The sequence below is a fragment of the Pinus tabuliformis genome, chromosome 8 (assembly GCF_031772625.1).
Source record: "Pinus tabuliformis cultivar Carrire ecotype Pingquan chromosome 8, CPIR1, whole genome shotgun sequence".
NCBI classification, from domain to species: domain Eukaryota; kingdom Viridiplantae; phylum Streptophyta; class Pinopsida; order Pinales; family Pinaceae; genus Pinus; species Pinus tabuliformis.
The window spans coordinates 9,589,073-9,609,679 of record NC_142294.1 but is presented as its reverse complement, the minus strand read 5'-3'; the positions used below and the strand labels follow the sequence as shown (position 1 = coordinate 9,609,679).

The following is a 20,607-nucleotide window of genomic DNA, read 5'->3' as shown; positions in this document are numbered from 1 at the left end:
TAGCTAACTAAGAAGGAAGATTCATTAATTACAGAACCCTTAACCTACCAAAAACCAACATCAAGTCCACAATCCTAAGATACAAGTGAGTAGCAACCAATGTTGCAGGAAACGCCCCCCTCCACCCCGGATCAAAAGCCCGAAACGCGATCCATGCGGATATGTGGGTGATCCACCCTCCAAAACGTGTTTCGAAAATTTCGAAATGCGGATCGGGCTGAAAAAACGGTTCCTGCCATTTCATAACTGTACAGCCCAATCCATGTTTCAGTTTTTCCGAAATGCGTTTCATATGGCAGATCAGTCGTATGATCCACGGTGGTTCCCAATTGGATCCATATGGATCCTGACCGCTTCACCGGGAAGCCAACCGTTTCCGTCGAGTGTGCCACAAAGTGGTGTTTTTTTTTCACTTTTCTTTGTTTTTCTTTGTTGGGGGAGGGTCCAACTTCGATTAGGGTGAGAAATGAAGGGATTAAAAGGCCCTTTCATCTCTCATTTGCTCACTTTTATTTTATGAGAGCTTGGAAAATTGAGGAGAAGAGAGACTTGAGGAGATCCTGGAGGAGTGAAAAAGGAGGTGCTCGAAGGAGGAGGAGGAGCTTGGAGTAAAGAAAGCTTCCATCTACAAGAGCTAAAGAGGTAAGTGCAAACCCTAAACTCCCTCATTCTTTTGTCATTTTTTTGTATTTTTCTACTCCCTCTCCTACTCTTTCCCATTCCTTCTACTTGCTCATTTAATTGCAAGTTGTCCACCACCTATATCCATATTCCAAGATGGTGTTCTTTTGGCTTCTATGTATCATTCCACTTTTGGTTTTAATGATGGAAAAGGGCAATAGGAATAGAAGGGAAGAAGAACAAGAGGTTAGTGGTCCCCATATGAGTGATCCAATGTATGATGAGGAGGAAGGGTTTGAAGAGGAAGGGGATGAACCTGAAAGGAACACTGAAACACTATAGGGGAAAGCTACATTAACACCCTTGTGGAACTATGTGACCAAACTTGAAGGGGGCAAGGGTGGTGGTAGCTAAAAATTTTTGTGCCATCATAGTTGTCATGGAGGAAACCCATTTAGTGGTTCATATACCTGTGTGAGGAGGGGATATAAATTTTCCCAAACATTTCAGCTGAACAAAGAAGAAATACATCCAAATAAAGGAGGTTGAACAACAAAAAAGCAAGAAACAAAAAACTCAGTCTAAATCAAGTGGGGAAGCCCGGGTGCGGGGAGACGCACAAGGGGGATGTGTGGGAGTACCCTCAAATTTTAGGGAAATTTAGGGGGGACGGGGGGATGTCGGGGTATATAATTTTTTTCCTTTTTAATATATATATATATATTCAATAATGAAAGCACAAATAGAATAATACATACATATTTGAATTAAATAATGAAATGCATTAATCCATACTCATCACCCTTACTAATACATACATGATTCATCCATAGACCACGAGATTCAATAATGAAATACTCTGATCCATATTCATTATTCACCATTCTAGAATCTACATTGATTTAAAAATTAAATTCATCATTCTAGATTCTAAATTGATTTAAAAATTAAATTCATCATTCATCATTCTAGAATCTAATTAGTGCTAAGAAAAATAGACTATAATAGACACTGAAATCTGAAGTCTGGAATAGTAAATTGATATAGCTAAAACTCAAAAACAGTGGAGTGATGAGTCTAAAAGTCACTCTAAAGTACACAGAGGGCTTGGTGCTCTTGATTAAATACTAATTCCATACCCTTGTACATGAAAAAATGCAATGGAAACATTGCAATCCATTGAATCCTGAATCCCCGAAAAATTGTTAAGTCTGCTAAATTTTGAGTGAGATCGGAACCACTCACAAACGTCTTGAGTCATTTCATGGTGATGTTAAAAATTTAAGTAAAAGGATGAAAATGAAAGATAAAGGAGAATGTCACTTTTACTTTAAGAATTTAACATTACCATGAATTGCATAGCATTAGTAGGGAAATATGGTCAAATACTAGGTTTTCCCTATCATAAATAATTGTTTACAAGCAAATTTAAGGGGGCATGAGATCTAAAATTCTACTTTCTCCATATGAAATCCAATGAGGTCGGAACCACTCTCAAACATCTTGAGTCATTTCATTGTGATGTTAAAAATTTAAGTAAAAGGATGAAAATGAAAGATAAAGGAGAATGTCACTTTTACATTAAGAATTTAACATTACCATGAATTGCATAACATTACCATGAATTGCATAGCATTAGTAGGGAAATATGGCCAAATACTAGGTTTTTCCTATCATAAATCATTGTTTACAAGCAAATTTAAGGGGACACGCATAGCCCATTTTGAGGGGGGACGCCCAGGCGTCCCCCTTTTGGGGAGTCGCACCCCCCACACTGGGGAAACGTCCCCCCTGCATCTCCCCGCATCTCCCCAAAAGGGGGACGTGGGGAAATGTTTCCCCAGACGTCCCCTCGTCCTAGGCGCGTGGGGTGTGAGCGGTACGTGCCCCCCACCCTAGGGGACGCGTCCCTGTGGAACACTGAGTGCAACCTCTAGATTTGGTAGCTCATCTCCTCATGGTACCTCTGCAAGCTCTAGAGGTAAAAGAACAATAGGGGATTTCCTGAATGTTGTTGGGAGGGATGATGTGGATGGAAAGATAGTCTGATTTCTTTGTGCTTGCGGTGTACCATTCAATGTGCTTCGCTCTCCCTATTGGCATGAAATGGTAAAGGCCATCAATGAAGCCCCAAAAGGATAGCAGACCCCCAACTATGAGAAAGCTAGAACAGTGTTATTAGAAAGAGAAAAAGCAATGGTTCAAAGAGCTTTGACACGTTTTACAAATGAGTGGTAGATTGTGGGGTATCCATTATATCAGATAGGAGGACAAATATTAAAAACCAACATTTAATAAATGTTCTTGGTGTTTCTGCCACTGGTGCAATATTTATTACATGTCATGACTCCTCCATCAGTGCATCTTCCCAAAACATCGCAGATCTCCTATTGCAATAAATCAGAGATGTTGGTCCGAATAATGTGGTCCAAGTGATCACAGAGAATGCAGCAAATTGTAAGGCAGAAAGAAAAGTTATTGAGTGTACTCATCCACACATCTTTTGGTCTGGTTGCCTAGTGCACACATTGAACCTTTTGATGCATGATATTGTGAAGCATAAAGAATGTGGGTGGATTAATGAGCTTTACAGGGGAGGGAAGCAACTCATTAAATTTATCAAAGGGCATAGAAGGGTAAACTACTTCTATGGCACTTACTCCAAGTTACAGTTGCTTAAACTTGCAAAAACAAGATTTGCAAGTTATTACCTTACCTTTAGGCGGCTGTGAAGGTGAGACAAGCTTTAACTAATATGGTGACCGCTGAATCATGGGTGGAAATTAACACTGATAGAAATGGTGCTAATGTAGCCAAGGACACATTCTTGACATGTACTTTTGGTCACAGGTTAAATATGTTTTGCAAATCACCAAACCAATTTATTACATGATCAAGTTTGCAGATTCAGATCGTCCAATAATTGGGGAGGTGTATGAGAAAATGGATAGCATGTTGGCGCATATTAAAGACATTGTTGAACCTAGAGATATCACCTTGTACAATTATAGTCGTGCTGAGGTGGAAAACCGATGGGAAATGCTAAATGTTCCATTGCATGCATTAGCATATGTTTTGACACCTAAATACTATCATCTATCATGGCTTTCAACACAAGCACCTGGGGGGGAGCAGGAGAAAACCACACCTAGATCCAGAGGTTCACGAAAAATATGTGATTGCATTGAGTAAATAAGTCCCTGATGAGGAGGAGGCTGCCATGGTACAGAGACAATTGAGCAACTATACGCTTAGCACTAGTCCATTTGGGAGCATTCATGCAATTAGAGATTGAGAGACTTTTTCTTCTCTTGAGTGGTGGAACATGCATGGAGATGCTACTCCACTTCTACGGATTTTGGCATTGTGGGTGCTATCATAGGTGGTAACCACTTCTTCTGTAGAGAGGTGTTGGAGCTCTTATTTTTTCATCCACAGTGTTAGAAGGAACAGGTTGAGTTTAGACTAGGCAGAGAGCTTGGTTTATGCTCATTACAACTTGCGATTGTTTTCCCATTATTGTGATGATGCAAAGCATAATAAATACCTTAATGTTGGGGACAAGAATCCAAAGGAGCCCAATTTGGAGGATGGAGTGTTGTGATTAGAGCAATTAGAAGATGCTCTTTTCCAAGTATGTTCATTGTGGTATGAATTTCAAAATTCAGTGAATAAGTGTTATGTCCAATGAATTCAAATGTGTCAATTTTTCTTATAAAGCATTTCTCTAATTCCTGTTTTTTATTTTTTTTGTTAACTAGTGGTTTTCTTCGTATGAATTTTTTGAGCGATTCCAAGATGATGATAATCAAGTTGAGATGCCACCCCCATCTGGTCCCTTGGTTCCCAGGTTCCATGGTTCAACACCAACAACAGGGGGTTCGTCTTCATCAGTTTCAGTGCCACAACTTCCACAGACACCATCTTCTTCATTGCCACCACGTGGAGGCCCACTACCACGTTCTCTTCGTGGTGGAAGGAGGAGAGATTAGTAGATAGAATCACAATTTACTACTTTTGTCATAGATTAATCATTAGACTTGTAAGCTTGATGTGAATTTGAACCTTTTGTCTTGGTGGTGGCCAAGTGGCCTATTTTGTAAACATTATTATTTGAATTTTGGACATGACTAATGTTGACAGTTGCTCACTTGCTAGATAACATGCTTTATGTTTTATGTTTTATAATATGCTTAAAAATTTGATGTATATTTGTAATTGCTAGAATATAGATGGTTGATGCTTGAATTAATCATTGATCTACAATGGAATCATGGATGCCTTATCTATCTTGATTTATGTAAAAATATGCATGTTTTCATGTCTTCTACAACTAATTTGGTATTTGGGATGTTTGTTTTGAATATAAATGCAAAAAAAATAAAAAATAAAAATAAAAAAAATATATACATATATATAGTAGATGCTTCCGAGACGCTTCGCTACCTAGATTTTTAGAAAATGACGCTTCCGCGTCCCCTCTTTCAAAAAACGTCCCTGTTTCATCCCCGCTTCGTGCAATGTTGGTAGGAACATCAAAGAAGCACCTTAAGTAATTTTTTCAGGCAATAAGTAGCACAAAAGCCCCAGATAGAGATGATTAACAAATCAGAAAGGAATTACTGAAATATGATGGTAAAGACCATATGGGAGCAATCATCTGGGTCAACAAAATGGAAGGAGTTTTTGAATCAAAACCTACCTTCGGTGGAAAAGAAAAAATAATGATTGCCTCCAATAACTTAGAAGAGGAAGCTTACGATTGGCTTCTATGGTGGGCCAGAAAATGTAACACTCATGCTTTCCATTGGCAAAGTTTCATAGTCGCCCCATTAAAAAGGTTCTATGACAAGAAAGATGATATTTTGTACAACAAATTTGTTCATATTAATCAAAAGGAAAATGTGAAGGACTACAAGAACAATTACTAAAACTGTACATATGTGGATTGAAGGATTACATTTGTAGTGAAATATAGCTATGGAAACCTAAAATAGTCGAGGATGATACTACAGGATTCAGATAAGGAATAAACAAATATAAATATTGTGGAGACAAATGGTCACGAGAACAGAAATGCAACAATAATAAACTATATACTTATGACGCTAAAAATGACTCATACACATCTAATAGTGAATTAGTGAGAGGGAAAAAGAAGAAAAATAAGTCACAGGCGTGGAATAAATTGGACACCAGGACAAAGATGTGAGGACATGTCCTTAAATTACTATAAAATTATGGACGGAAGGCAAGTAGAAGTACAGAAGCTAGATGACAAAATCACGGTAGCATACAACGTAGATTCAGATCATGATGACACACCACAAAAGCATCACTAGCTTCAATCTCATGTGCTTAGCTAAATAGAAATGAAGACAACAAACTTCAACAAAGGATAATTACTCCAAAAGACCTATTCCAACCACAGATTATAAAATGTGATCCATCACATCTCACAAAGGGAAGGATCTAGTCTTTAAGAAAAGAAAGCAACCCTACAGCTCTATTGACTACGAACATGACATAACATTCAAACCTGAAAAGTACTAGATTCTTTTAGTCCCTTGCGCCAGATAGACCGCTGTCTCCTCCACATTCTTTGAAAGCATATCCAAGGAATTTCCTTCTCTAAATTAGCCATGCCTTTCTTTATCATATGCAAAACCTCCATTTGAATAGTTCCAGGATTAGATCCATCACAGTTGAGATCCTCAGCAACTTTGGTCTCCCTGGACATAGGGCAACTAACTTCCCTTGAATTATCAATCACTGTCAAATATGCAGTTCCATTTCCAGTACAAGCACGCCTGCGAGTCCCTGAAATGTACACCTGTATAATATTTTGGTCTTAGAGCTGTTGTTATTAAATACAATCAAAATCAAAACAGATATGAATGACTAATTAAATAAATGAATAATGACAGGTCATATGCAATCTTTGACAGGCAAAGCATGCAAAAATGGCATTCATTATAATGCCTTTTAGCACTGGCATTTCCAGGAATCCCAAGCATGATCTACAAAGTCTGTACAGTGAACCTGTGCAACAACAACAATTGGACTCATAAATTTCGTCAGACAGACTGCTGACAAAGATTGTACCTTGTGGAAGATAATGATGCAAATTATCTCCTCAAAATTTAGATAGTTATTTTTTGCAAAATATTAGTAGCCAGCAGGCTAATGGACAGTCATTACAAGCTTTTAAGAAATGAAAATTAAAAGTATTCAATACTCCATGTAGGTCACAGACCTGACTACATAACTATTAAGCTGGCATCATTTAGGAAATTTGGAGCATCATGATCTATAAAACATGTACAGTGACCCTGTACAACAATAACACTTAAGAATTGTAAATTCATCAGACAGATTACTCACAAAGACTGTACCTTGTTGAAGAAAATCATGCAAATTATCTCTTGGAAATTTATGTAGTTATTTTTGCAAAATATTAATGACCAGCAGGTTAATAGACAGTCATTACAACCGTTTAAGAAGTCCATGACCTCACTACATAACTATTTATCTGACATCATTTAGGAAATTTGGAGCATCGTAGCTAATTAACTCGATATATATCTTTAAACAACCATCAATTGCATTTTGCTACAATCTTCAAATACATTGAGAAAATGATATTAAAGAACAATGACGAACACCCAAATGTGGGATCTCACCTTGCCATAAGTACCTGAGGGTGATAAACTTCCATTCCTTGTCACACTGGATGCTCTTGTGACAAGGGAACTACGTTTTGACCGCACAGTAAAGACATCTAAACCAGCTTGGGTTCCTATAATCTCTTCAGCATGTGGATCATCCTTCCCTAAATAATATACTTCAATGTTAAAATTCCAGTAAGACTATGGTGCTTAAATATAGTTCATAATAAATAAGATTCACAACAGTTTTTATAGCAATGTACATTACAACTTTTCAATTTATTACACATAATCTATATCACCTCGGTTCTGCAGATGATGCAAAGATAATATGACACGAGACAAAACATACATGATGATCTAATTTAAGTTTGATGAAAAAACTGGCTTTATCATTTCTTCCGTATACATGTAAGGTTTAAACATTAACAATTAGGTTTCTTGTAAATTGTTAGTCGCAAAACAATAATTTCACACTTGCGGTAGGCAATATATTTGTATAGAAGCTAACAATAATGAACTTTAATCTATAATTTTCCATCCTTTATGTCCATCCAAATTCCCTGCAATTCTCAGGTCATTAGGTTTCCAAAATAACTAAGGAACAACACTTAAAGGGTGCAAAAATCAGCCTCCTTTCAGAATTTATTCAAGTGATCTAAGATTAAATAAGAGTCATTCACGAAGCCCGTGTTGGAAATAGAGTAGCCATGGTTGGTATTTTCATCATGAAGAAATAGAAAATTTTAATTTTAAATTTTGCCTCCGTAAATTATTCAAGTCGGCCTCCATTTTATTCAAGTTGGTTGGGCCCGTGAGCAGCACCCATTTGACCCCCTTTTTAAAACTATAAAAGGGAGACTATTTCTCCCTATTTGGTACACCGATCTATGTAATATCCATAAGGGAAATTTACAATGATAAACAAAGCAAACATAGCAAAAACACACACAATATTAAACACCTAGAAAATGCCAAAATTTGCACTGAGTTGAACCATTTTATTAAGATAAATGATGGGGCACAATATGAGATCAGAAGGCATGCACTGGGTCTTTGTGAAAATTTGGGAACCCAAATCCCTACTGCAGCAAACTGATATTACTTCTACTACTTGTTAATTCATGCAAGTTATTTACTGTGTTACACTATAAATATCGAAGTAAATATGATTGCAGTGTTCACTAATTAATTATATACGGAAACAAGAACTAAGCAAGAAGAAATAACACACACACAAGTGTCACCGTTGTTTTTGGACAAATGTCCCCCGAAAAACCCAACTTGGGAAAACAGGTGAAGCAACTGAGAGTTTGATTATTATGCAGTAGTTTCTTAATACAATCTTTCGATGCCTTATTGTTTATCTGATACAAAGAATCTGACTGGCTGAGGAATTAGTGAGAAATACCTCACACTATCACTGGAGATTCAATACTGATCCAAGCTCTGGATGGTAAGCCCCACACTGCCTCTGTGTCAAGCTACGTAGTTCAGCGTCACAGCTACTAGGCTCTACGCCACCCTTCTTGCTGGTCGATTTGCCTCTAGAACTTCGACTCTCTGCCCTTCCAATCTCACACCCGACTTCTAGATCTAGGACTCAACACTCCAGCGAATTTTGAATCTCCTCTCAATCTCTGCGTTGCCTCAACGCGGCTCTACGTTGCCTCTTCTAGATCTCTGTCTACCCCCTCTACAATGTATCCCCAGATCAGGAAACTCTCCAACCGGAAAACTATCCCTGCTCCTCACTGCAAGAAATCTCCTTGATGACCTCTCCAAAAACTACTGCCTCCTTGCAAATTTTGAGGCTTAGAGCACATTTGATGCTACCAGAAATCAGCAATCCCTCTTAGCAAGGAATGTGCTCTAGTAATGCAACCTACTGAAGCATCACCCTGACTCTGTGACATCTCAATTGCGTCGTTGATGTCTGACATCACTACCCACCAAATATTGCACAAATGTTGCATCTGTGAAAATTCCTAAACCGGAATCCCTACTGCAGCAACTGATGATATTTCTCGTATTTGTTAAATTCCTTTAAGCAAACTACTTGCAGTTTCCTACGACAAAGATCAAAATACATACACTGCAGCCTTCACTTAATTAAAGATAACGCAGAAACAAGAAATTGAGCAAGAAAGAAATACAACACAATGACACCACTATTTTTGGACAAATGTCCCCGAAAAAAAACAATGTGGGAAAAACGGTGCAACAGATCTAAGGGTTCTATTATTAAGCAAAAGTTATTTTTGAATACAAACTATGGATGCCTTGTTGGCGGTCCAATACAAAGAATATCGCTTGGCAGAAGAAATTAGTGAGATTACCTCACTCTACACTGCAAGTCCCAGCTGATCTGGCAGCTCATTCAACGAGTCCCTGGCTACCTCTCCGCTGCCCCTACGCAGTCACTGCATGGGCCTGCATCACTGCCTTTGAGGCACTGCGTCACCACTCTACTGGATCGATTTGCTCTCAGGAACTTCGACTTCAACACTCCCGGCACAAAACGTCAAACCCCTAACAAAATCTCGGAATTTTGCATGGAAAGCACTGCGCTGCTATGCGTGAGCCCTTACTGGCTCTACGTCACCCTCACTAGGCATTGCGCTACCTCCTCTGCGTCTTTCTTTCCCTCTCTGCTGCGTATTCTTAGCTCCGGAGAAGATTCTCCAGCCAAAACTATCTCTACCCCTCTCTGCGTGATCACCACGAAATCACTATGTTGCTCAATGGCTCAGCAATTCGATCTGACTGATCAACTCTCTCTGTGTCTTCCAAATGACCCTCAAGCTTCCTTAAATAATCTTCTCGTTGACATTCAATAGCCCAGATAAAAGCTAATCAATGGCTAAGATCATTTATGCTTGATCCTCATCTTCTTCTAGAAGTTACACACATAGTTATATCAATACCCATTAATTATTTTAATTTCCTAAGTTTAGACTTAGGGACCCATTAAAAATAATTAATTATTTTAATAACACTATCTCCGAGTGGAATTTCCCAAAATGCTTTTTGGGTTCTTTTGGAATACATGTGCCCAAGCCTCCCTGCAAATTTTGAGACTTAGAGCACATCCAATGCTACCAGAAATCAACACTCCCTCTTAGCGAGGAATGTGCTCTAGCAATGCCTCCTACTGAAGCATCACCCTGACTTCATAACATCGTCCTCTGCACTGCTGATGTCTGACATGCTTTCCACCAACTACTGCACTGTTGTTGCAACTGTACAGTTGTTGACACTGCATTATGCTGCTCAGACTTGACGTTCTAGCCACTGCATTTGCCGCTCCAACACTCCTCTACACCAACTAACATTGGTCCATCCTGCTACCTCTAATTTAGGCTCTCGTAGCAAGGAATTGATCCGAGAGGTGGGCTCCTCAAGGATCTTGCCCATCTGTAGCTCTTTCGAACTACAACTCTAAATAAGCCCACCTCCCTCCTAGAGGTATCTTGGTTGTCATGGCAAACTCCTCCTCCCCGATCTTCACAAGTGCAGCCTACGGATCGTGCTTCTCATCTTTGTCCTTCTTCCTAAGAGGACACTGTGTTGCAGAGTGAGCCATTTCACCACACCTGAAGCATTTGATCTTCGAGACGTCCTTCTTCCGTCTTCGCTGCTCTTACTGCCCCTTGGATGCAAGGGATGCATTATCTTCCTCCTCCTTGGGCTTCGACCCACTGTTGTTGCTTCCATCAAGCTTACACTTGACTAGATATCTCCTCAACTCTTCCTACTTGAGAGTTGCCCACATACTATCCAGGGATTCAAACAGCTACCTCCTACAGTGATTCGATCTCCTTCTCTGCTCAGCACTGCTTTCTCTGACTTTGCAAAAAGATATTATTAATTATTGACTATTCAATGACCACAACCAATTATGAGTGCCATGCCACAACCCCATAGGGTTTTAGCCCACTAACTAGGGTTCCTAACTTCAAACGCAAATAACTCTCAAATCGTCAAGAACTGGGAGGCATACCATATATCAATGGAAACATCTTGACGAGTAGAATCCATCGAGAAGATCTTTGACGCAAAATAATATGAGTTGTCAAGTCAAAATGCCCTTGCAAGATCGGGGTAGCCCTTGGTGCTACTTGGGTTGACATCAATGACAACCACTGATCAACACTTGCGAGTTCTTTGTCACAAGTTATCTAGGCACATTCTCTTAGCAAAGAAGGACGAATATTCTACCTTCTGCAAGTAATCTGAGCTCTGTGGTTCATTGATTGAGGCCTGTTACCCACCCTTTTGTGGGTGATATCCCTAAGAGAAAAAATTCTCCAAGATGTTTCCTCAGTCGGTAGCCAGCAGCCCCTTGCAGCACCAACAAGCTCATTGTGTCATTTCTTTGCCACCATAGCCAACCATGTGGTCCCTCACCCATCTACCATGATCCTATGTTTGAAGGTGGGTCACCCGAACCTATAAGTATGCCTTGTCATTTGGTAATTGAGTATTGTAGTTTGCTTATTATCATGGACACTTTTTGGCATGGATTAATGGGGGGATTTGGCGGAAATCATGGGCTAGGTCTTGTCTCCTAGACCCCTTTAGGATGTTAACCTTGGATTCTAGTCCCTTGGGATCTTTTTTACTGACCGTTTGGCTTTAGGGATGGTACTTCATGGGAAACCATGATTTCGGTTGCATGGTCCCGCTCCCTCATCCATCTATATTGCCCCCTTTCAACTCATTATAACCCCATTCATCATTTCTCCCACTTGGGTCCACATTCCTCCATTGGGTACACTTAGCGTTAGCCTTCCCCCTCCCCTCGCCCACACCTTGGGTCGGACCTAGAATGATGCCCCGAAGGTTTATGTAGCTAAAAAGAAAAGTAAAAGTATAATTCGCCACATTCAACAAGAAAGTGCACCATAAATTGCAAAAGAGGTCTAGGAAACACATTTACCACGTGGGAAAAAGCCAAAACATGAGCTCTATCCCATCATTATGGTCATCACTCTGGTTCCTACAGCCCTCGATGAGCCTCCTTTATCGTTTAGGAACCCATAATTGTCCCAACCCCTAGTGGGCAATGAACTGCCCTACCTTATAAGGGGTATCCACTGCTACATCTCACACATCATGCTCTTACCCCTTAAGCCTCGAGCAGTTAATTAAAAAAAAATCATAAAAGGCAAAAGGCATATAAAGAAGGGTGTAAAAATCAAGGCCAAGGCACCTCATGTACCACGATTTCTCCCTCCTATACATTATATACCCAAGTGTGGGTTTCCCTTTTACTAGCTACCCTTGTACCCCAACATGTGACCCAGGGCTGCCCCTTTTCATTCCCTACTCCATTCATCTCTTTATCACATACCGCCACATTTTAAAAGATGTACCTTGGACATATTCCCCTGTAGAAGTAGAAACCACCTAATGGGATACTTGGTTATGTGAAAATTTGGATGCCCAAATTCCTACTGCAGCAACTGATTACGTTTCTCCTATTTGTTAATTATTGAACCAAATTATTTATTGTTTCCTACAGTAAGTTCTGAAATGAATACATTAGAGCCTTCACCATTTAAATAAAATACGAAAACAAGAAACTGAACAAGAAAGAAATACAACACATATACACAGTTATTTTTGGACAAATGCCCCCAGAAAAACCCAGTGTGGGAAAATCGATGTAGCAGTTGAGGGTTTTATTATTAAGTAGTAGTAATTCTGAATACAATCTCTGGATGCCCTGCTAGCTATCCAATATAGAGAATATCATTGACAGTGAGATGAGTGAGATTACATCACACTATCACTGGAGACCCTGGTTGATCCAACCATTGAATGAATAGCCCCTGACTGCCTCTGCACAATCACTGCATCATCCCAGCGTCACAGCCTCTAGGGACTGCATCAGCCCAGCGTCACAGCCTCTAGGGACTGCATCACCCCTTTTGCTGATCAATTTGCTGCCCAAGAACTTCGATTTTCACCTCCCAGTCTCACACCCCGACTTCTGGCCTCTGAAATCTATTCCTTCAGCAAATTTTTGGACCTCCTCAAGGCTCCGTGTCACCCTACGCTGCCTCTACGTGGCCCTGCGTCAACCTCTTCTGGCTCTGTGCTGCCTCTCCTAGATCTCTCTCTGCCTCCTCTGCTGAGTATTCCCGGATCAGGAGAAATCTCCAACCAGAACTATCATTGCCCCTCACTGCAAAAACTCACTTTGAATTTCTCATCGGCAGCTACTCTGCTTCAGAAATTCGATCTTCTGAACTCTACTCGATGTGTTCTCCAAGTGCCCCACAAGCCTCTTCTTATATATTTCTATTGGACAACCAACGGCCCAGATTAACTTCTAATCAATGGCTTAGATCATTTTGGCTTGATCCTCATCTTATTCTATAAGTTACACCCACAGTTTAGATTAATATCCATTAATTATTTTAATTTCCTAAGTTTAGACATAGGATCACATTAAAAATAATTAATTGTTTTAATAAAACTGTCTCCAAGTGGAATTTCCCAAAACGATTTCTAGGTATTGGAGAATGCATGCGTCTAAGCCTCTCTGCAAATTTTGAGACTTAGAGCACATCCGATGCTACCAAAAATCAACACTCCCTATGAGCGAGGAATGTGCTCTAGCAATGCACCCTGTTGAAGCATCACTTTGTTCTGTAATATCTCCTTCTGTGCTACTGAAGTTTGACACCTTGTCCACCAACTACTACGAAAACGTTGCATCTGTACTACTACTGACCCTGCCACTATCAAAGTCAATAGTGCATCCGTACTTCAACTCCCTCTCATTTCTGCATTCGTGCTACAACTGGCACTGCCACTACCAATACTGAATTTGCATTGCAACCTTCTCCAATTGTTGTTGCTTCTGCATCAGCAACAAAAAAGCATCCCAAATTACTGAACTGGTGTTTAGTATGATGCATCTCATTGTTGTAGTTTTGGTTGTTGCTATTCTTTATGTTGACCCTCTGAAGCCTCTACATTGTTGCGGACCTCTGCACTACTACCAACTCTGTTCTGTGTTGCTCAATCTTTGGCGCTCCTAGCCACTGCAACTGTCACTCCGACACTCCTTTGCACCAACTGACACTGTTTCATCCTGCTACTACTGATTTGGGCTCCCGTAGGGAAGAATTGTCTGAGAGGTGGGCTCCTCAAGGATCTTGCCCAACCGCAGTTCTTTCGAACTACAGCTCTAGATCTCCCCACCTCCCTCCTGGAGATGCCTGGGTTGTCATGGTGAACTCCTCTTCGATCTTTGCAGCTACACCTTTGGATCATGCTTCTCATCTTTGTCCTTCTTCCTAAGAGGACACTGTTTTGCGTATTGACCGAATTCACCACACCTGCAACATTTGATCTTTGAAACATCTTTCTTCTTCTTTTGTTGCTCCTGATGCCCCTTGGATGCGAGGCTTGCATTCTCATCCTCCTCCTTGGGCTTCGACCCACTGCTACTGCTTCCGTCAAGTTTACACTTGACCAAGTCCCTCCTCAGCTCCTCTTGCTTAAGAGCTACCCACATTTCATCCCATTTTCGAAAACTCGCCCTGCCCAAGATGCTTTGGACAAAGACTTGCCACTCCTCAGATACTGAATTTAGGGCCAGTCTTACCATCTCGAAATCTTGAGGTGTTGACCCCACAGCTACCAGCTCATCTCAGGTCTCCTAAAGCTTTGCAAGGAATGAATCAATGTGTTCCCCTTTCTGCCTTTGCATAGACCTCATCTTTTGCTCCAAGTACATCTTCCGCTGCTCGAAAGATCCCTGATATAGCATCGATAATGCATCCCACATCTCCTTGGCAGTGTTTCTGCTAGCGATGTGATAGACTATATGATCCTTCACTTTGTCAAGGATCATTCTTTTGGTCTTTGCCATTTCTCCCTTGTACTTCTTGAGCGGATCTGGATCCGCAGGCTCAGCTACCACATTGTCAACGTAGACTTTGAGAAAATGCTCATCTAAAAGGCACAACATCCTTGCCTTCCAGATCACATAGTTGGATGCCCCATCCAACCTATCCTGGTCTCTCAATCCACTGGCTGTTATCTCTGCCAATCAAAATGTCGAATGACCTCCTCTCTCCTGCTGCTACTCAGCAAATGAGAATTCGCATTCCCTTGCTAGGAATTCTCTAAGAAAGAAATTCCCTCAAGTGTCTCTTTTCTTCCTTCTGAAGTCTTTCTGCCTAGCAATTGCCTGCAGAAAATTGCGTTGCACCAGACACCACTCTTTGCTTAAGCTCTTATTGTGCTGCTCCCTCTGCCGCTAACAAATCTCGATCTGGAAATCCTACGTCCCTGTCGACTCACTCAAGGAGAGATTTACCACAAAAATCTTGCCCTCCTGGCCTGACTACGCAAACCCTCGGGGGATTCAAATTGCTGCCTTTGCAGGAATTTCAAACTCCCTTCCTCCTTCAGCGTTGGGCTCTTTTGGCACTTCTCTCTTGTTCCACCTGCAACTCTAATACTATGTGAAAATTTGGATGCCCAAATTCCTAATGCAGCAATTGATTACGTTTCTCCTATTTGTTAATTACTAAACCAAATTATTTATTGTTTCCTACAATAAACACTGAAATGAATACATTGCAGCCTTCACCATTTAAATAAAATATGGAAACAAGAAACTTTATAAGAAAAAAATACAACACATCTACACAGTTATTTTTGAACAAATGTCCCCGGAAAAACCCAGTGTGGGAAAACCGGTGCAATAGCTGAGGGTTTTATTATTAAGCAGTAGTAATTCTGAATACAATCTCTGGATGCCCTACTCACTATCCAATACAAAGAATATCACTGACAGAGCGATGGGTGAGATTACCTCACACTATCACTGGAGACCCTACCTAATCCAGTCATTGAATGAACAACCCCTCGCTGCCTCTATGCCAACCCAGTGTCACAGCCTCTAGGGACTGTGCCATCCCTTTTACTGATCAATTTGCAGACCAGGAATTCGATTTTAACACCTCAGTTTCACACCTCGGCTTCTGGCCTCTGAAATCAATTCCTTCAATAAATTTCCGGACCTCCTCAAAGCTCTGTGTCAACCTATGCTTCCTCTGCATGGCCCTACGTCAGCCTCTTCTAGCTCTACGCCATCTCTCCCAGATCTCTCTCTGCCTCCTCTGCTGAGTATTCCCGGATCAGGAGAAATCTCCAACTGGAACTATCCCTGCCCCTCACTGCAAAAGCTCACTTTGAATTTCTCACCGACAGCTGCTCTGCTTCAGAAATTCGATCTTCTGAACTCTACTCGATGTGTTCTCCAAGTGCCCCTCAAGCCTCTTCTTATATCTTTCTATTGGACAACCAATGGCCCAGATTAACTTCTAATCAATGGCTTAGATCATTTTGGCTTGATCCTCGTCTTCTTCTAGAAATTACACCCACAATTTAGATTAACATCCATTAATTACTTTAATTTCCTAAGTTTAGACTTAGGGTCCCACTAAAAATAATTAATTCTTTTAATAAAACTATCTCTGGGTGGAATTTCCCAAAATGATTTTTGGGTATTGGAGAATGCATGTGTCTAAGTCTCCGTGCAAATTTTGAGACTTAGAGCACATCTTATGCTTCCAGAAATCAACAAGATAACCCCATTTGAAGCTTGGAGACATTAGCACATGCCAAAGCCCATTATGGAAGGAAACGCCATTATGAAGTCCACACCTATTGTCCATGGTTTGTAAGCTCTTTTACCCAATTTCCTTGACGACTTGTTGTACTAGAAGGCTAGGGGACACATTGGATCTTATGCAGGATTGCAAGTGGTCTTCATCTTGGATTTGGTCTCCCTATACAGGGTCCTAATCCTTCAAAGGCCTACATTGGCACATGTAGGGTGTGTGTTGAGATCCATGAGCCTCCACAGCAGTAGACATCACTCCATAGATCCCCAGTGATGTTCAAAGATTGCTCGAGCCCTATGTGAGCCTTTACAGATGGCCTACAAGCATCATCGACTTACTTGGAGACCCATGAGGTCACTTGTGTTCCCTCACATCCATTGAGAGCACCACAAGTTTATTTTGTGGAGAACAAGGGGCCAACCCCTTGTCCATTACTCTTGAAAGTCCAATTCATCATTTTGGCACTTATGGACATCATCGACCCTCTTAGAGAGCCCAATGACATGCATTATTGATAATTCGAGCTCCTGGGAGACTTATTATTTTGTTTATAAGCTAGTTTGGTGGGCTTGTCACCAATAGATAGTTATTTGCACATTATTTTAGTTGATGGGCTAATGTAGGCTCAAATTAGGTAATTCGAATTCCTAATGTGTATAAATAAGAGAGACATGAATTCATTTTGTATCATCACTTGGATTCGATCATTCTCTCTCTTGAGAATTTCGCATTTCTTTCTTGGAGGATGAACTGGAGCATGGATGATTTTTTATGTTTGGATTGGACTTTCTTATCTTGGAGCTTCTTTAATGGCAGATGTGTTGATGGTTGGATATGTTCTCTGACATGTAAGTACACATTTTTAATGCTATTGTTGTTTTACTTTGTCATATGCATTAGGAGATTTTTGCTATACTAGGGCTAGTTGCTGCATTGCATAATTGCGAAATTGTGGAATTATTGTTTCTATATAGCATCTCTCAATGTATGGGCCATGTATGTTGAATGAAATCTCCTAGGGATAATTCTTCCATTGAATTTATCTTGATAAGCCATCCTTTTTGCAAAGAAAAGTATAAATCTTTAAGGTCACTTCTTCTTGCCTTAAAGGCCAAGCAAAGTAGTCCTTGAGGCCTGCTTGACCGAAAAATGAAGTCCTTTCTCATCATTCTCCTAGACTCCATTCTCTCCAAGGGATTAGGCACTGGTCTACCAATAGGTGGTCACTCAAAGAACCATTTTTCTTCATCTTTCCCTCTTCATTCTAGGTCTAGCGGCTAGCCATGTTAGGCCACCTAGGGCATCACATTCCTAAGAAAGTAGCCATAGAAAAAGTTTGATCTCCTAGACTCTACTGCGTTGGTGTGTCCTCAAGGTCTCCTCCAAATTTGAAGAAATTCTGATGGTGGGATTGTGAGATATCCCAAGCCCTAGCTCTGAGATCAAACGTTGCCTTGGTATTCCCTAGGCTAGTACCTCATAGGATCAATTTGACACCTCTAAGTGAAAACTTTTGTTTTGATCTTTTCCCCTTCCTTGTCTGTGTTAAGATTATCATTGGTTGCTAAACTCGCCCCACCCGTTAAACTAGGCTGGGTCTACTTGGTCATGTGTGGTCCCATACCTTTGAAAAGTTAATTCTTCAAGAACCACTTGGGAAACCAAGATCAATAAGGATTTTAGGCATTGGCAAACTCCTTCATAAGGCATGCTCCGTAAACCTAGCCCTTAAATCCTCACCTCCTCCTCCTAGAAAGCTTTGTACCTTGCTTGAAGAGCAAGCAAGCTCCATTGTTAACCTCCTTCTGGGAAAAGGATCATTAAGGTCACTTCACATCCATTTGGTGATTCATCCTTCACAAGTGACTTTCTATATATCGGGTTCCTCCAATCGGTGAAAGTCTGTAAAGAGTAGGGAGACTTAGCTGAGGTGACAGTGGCCTAAATCTCCATTGTTTCCTTTGATCTAGCAGTTGTCCGTTTAGGAGTCCCTTTTAGCCCCCCTACTAGTTTGAGCGGTAACATTTTGGCGTCGTTGTCGAGGAGGAAGAAGGTCTACCTCCCTAGTGAATCATTGAGGAATTGATTCATTAACGACATCTATAAGCATTCCTCTGGTGACTCCACTCATTGTCCAAACCCCTAGTTTACTTGAAGGCGACAACATTCCTCCTTTAACTAGGGTTGTTGCAAAAAGGGGAGAACGAACTCCATCACCTATTGGAACCGCCCTTCTCCTTGAATTTGAGAAAGTCAGTGATCCATCCCCAAAGATGCCATCTAGTTCTAACATTGACCCAAAACAAGATCAACCCAAGATGACCAAAAGTGAAAGGCACTTGGTTAGTGTCTTTGCCCTTTGAAATTGAGTGATGATCCCAAACCATTACCTGAGAAATATAACCGATGGTTACCCAAGTTCAAAGGGGATGCTACTTGGACTGCCCATGGCTTTATTGAGGAATTATATTGGCAAATGTCCCCTAGGATGATCTTCAATGAAGATAGGCTCATGATGCTTTTTGCTCTATCACTTGAAGGACAAGCAAGAGAATGGTACCTTAGCCTTCCCCCAGCATGCATAGAAGACTCTGATGACTTTGAAGACCTATTCATGAAGAGGTGGTCATGCAATGCCCAAGGAACCTTTAACATTAAAGTTTTTTATCAAATAACCAAGGGAAGGGAAGATGTACAGGAATTCATTCAAAAATTTGATAGGGTAGTCAAGGATATACCTAATCATTTGAAACCATCTAAAGCTAATATTCTTGATAAATTCATAAAAGCGGTGGGTGGCCACTTAACCTATGTGTTAAGGGGCAAGAAGCCTTCCACATTGGCTAAAACCAAAGAGATAGCAACGGAAGTTGAGGAAAACCTACGAATCTCGAAGGTACATGTCACTAACCACCCTAGAGCCAAAGTTGAGATCAAGAAGGAGAAGTCCAAAGATCAACACAAAGAAACCCCCCTTGCAATCCTCAAGAAAATGGAGAAATTCACTACAGAAGCCAACGCACGTGACAGGGTTATCATGAATAAAATCACTTCCTTGGAAAGGGCTCAAACTCTAGTTATATTCCAAAAGGAAAACCCTTTCCCAAAAAGAAAAGTGAAGAAGATAAGCCAAGCTCCTCTCAATTCCCATTAACTTTGGCTCCAACTAATGTTGTTGAGCCAGGCTCATCTTTTGAGGACGAGGGAAGTCAAGAGGAAGAGACTGAGGGTGAAGAAGTTGATGAGTAGGCTAATCTTGTCGAATCTAACATCTTCAACATTTTCCTAGGAGGATCATATACACACCCCCCCATTACTGAGGTCACCCCTAAGGAGGAAAAGAAAGAATCCATTCTTAACTTTGATACCAAGGGAAGGTTCAAAGGTGTCCAATATTCATGAAAGGAAAATAACAAAGACCCTACAACCTCTAAGGAACCATCTAAAGAAGACTCATTGCCCAAGCAAGCCCCTCCCAAGGAGTCACTCCTTGAAATTCCTCCTATGAAGGATCCCCCAACCAAAGCCAATTCAAAATGCTACAAGGAAGAAAAAAAACAAGAAAGAAAAGGGAAAAGAGGATAAACTTGACAATGACAAAGATCGCAAAACTTCCCATACCTGTTCCTTTGAAAGAGATCGCAAAACTTCCCAAGCAACAA

General features: G+C 40.6%; 1 protein-coding gene across 6 annotated transcripts in view; it reads right to left on the bottom strand.

Moving 5' to 3' along the window:
* Nucleotides 1-20,607, bottom strand: part of LOC149233908 (uncharacterized) — a 334,987-nt gene that overhangs the window by 101,969 nt on the left and 212,411 nt on the right. For all 6 annotated transcript variants that reach the window (XM_089371675.1, XM_089371677.1, XM_089371678.1 and 3 more), the window contains 2 exons: nt 7,305-7,453; nt 6,161-6,454 (listed from right to left, as the gene is read on the bottom strand). In XM_089371675.1, the coding sequence (XP_089227801.1) occupies nt 6,161-6,454; nt 7,305-7,453 (443 nt within the window). The remainder of the gene's footprint in view (nt 1-6,160; nt 6,455-7,304; nt 7,454-20,607) is intronic.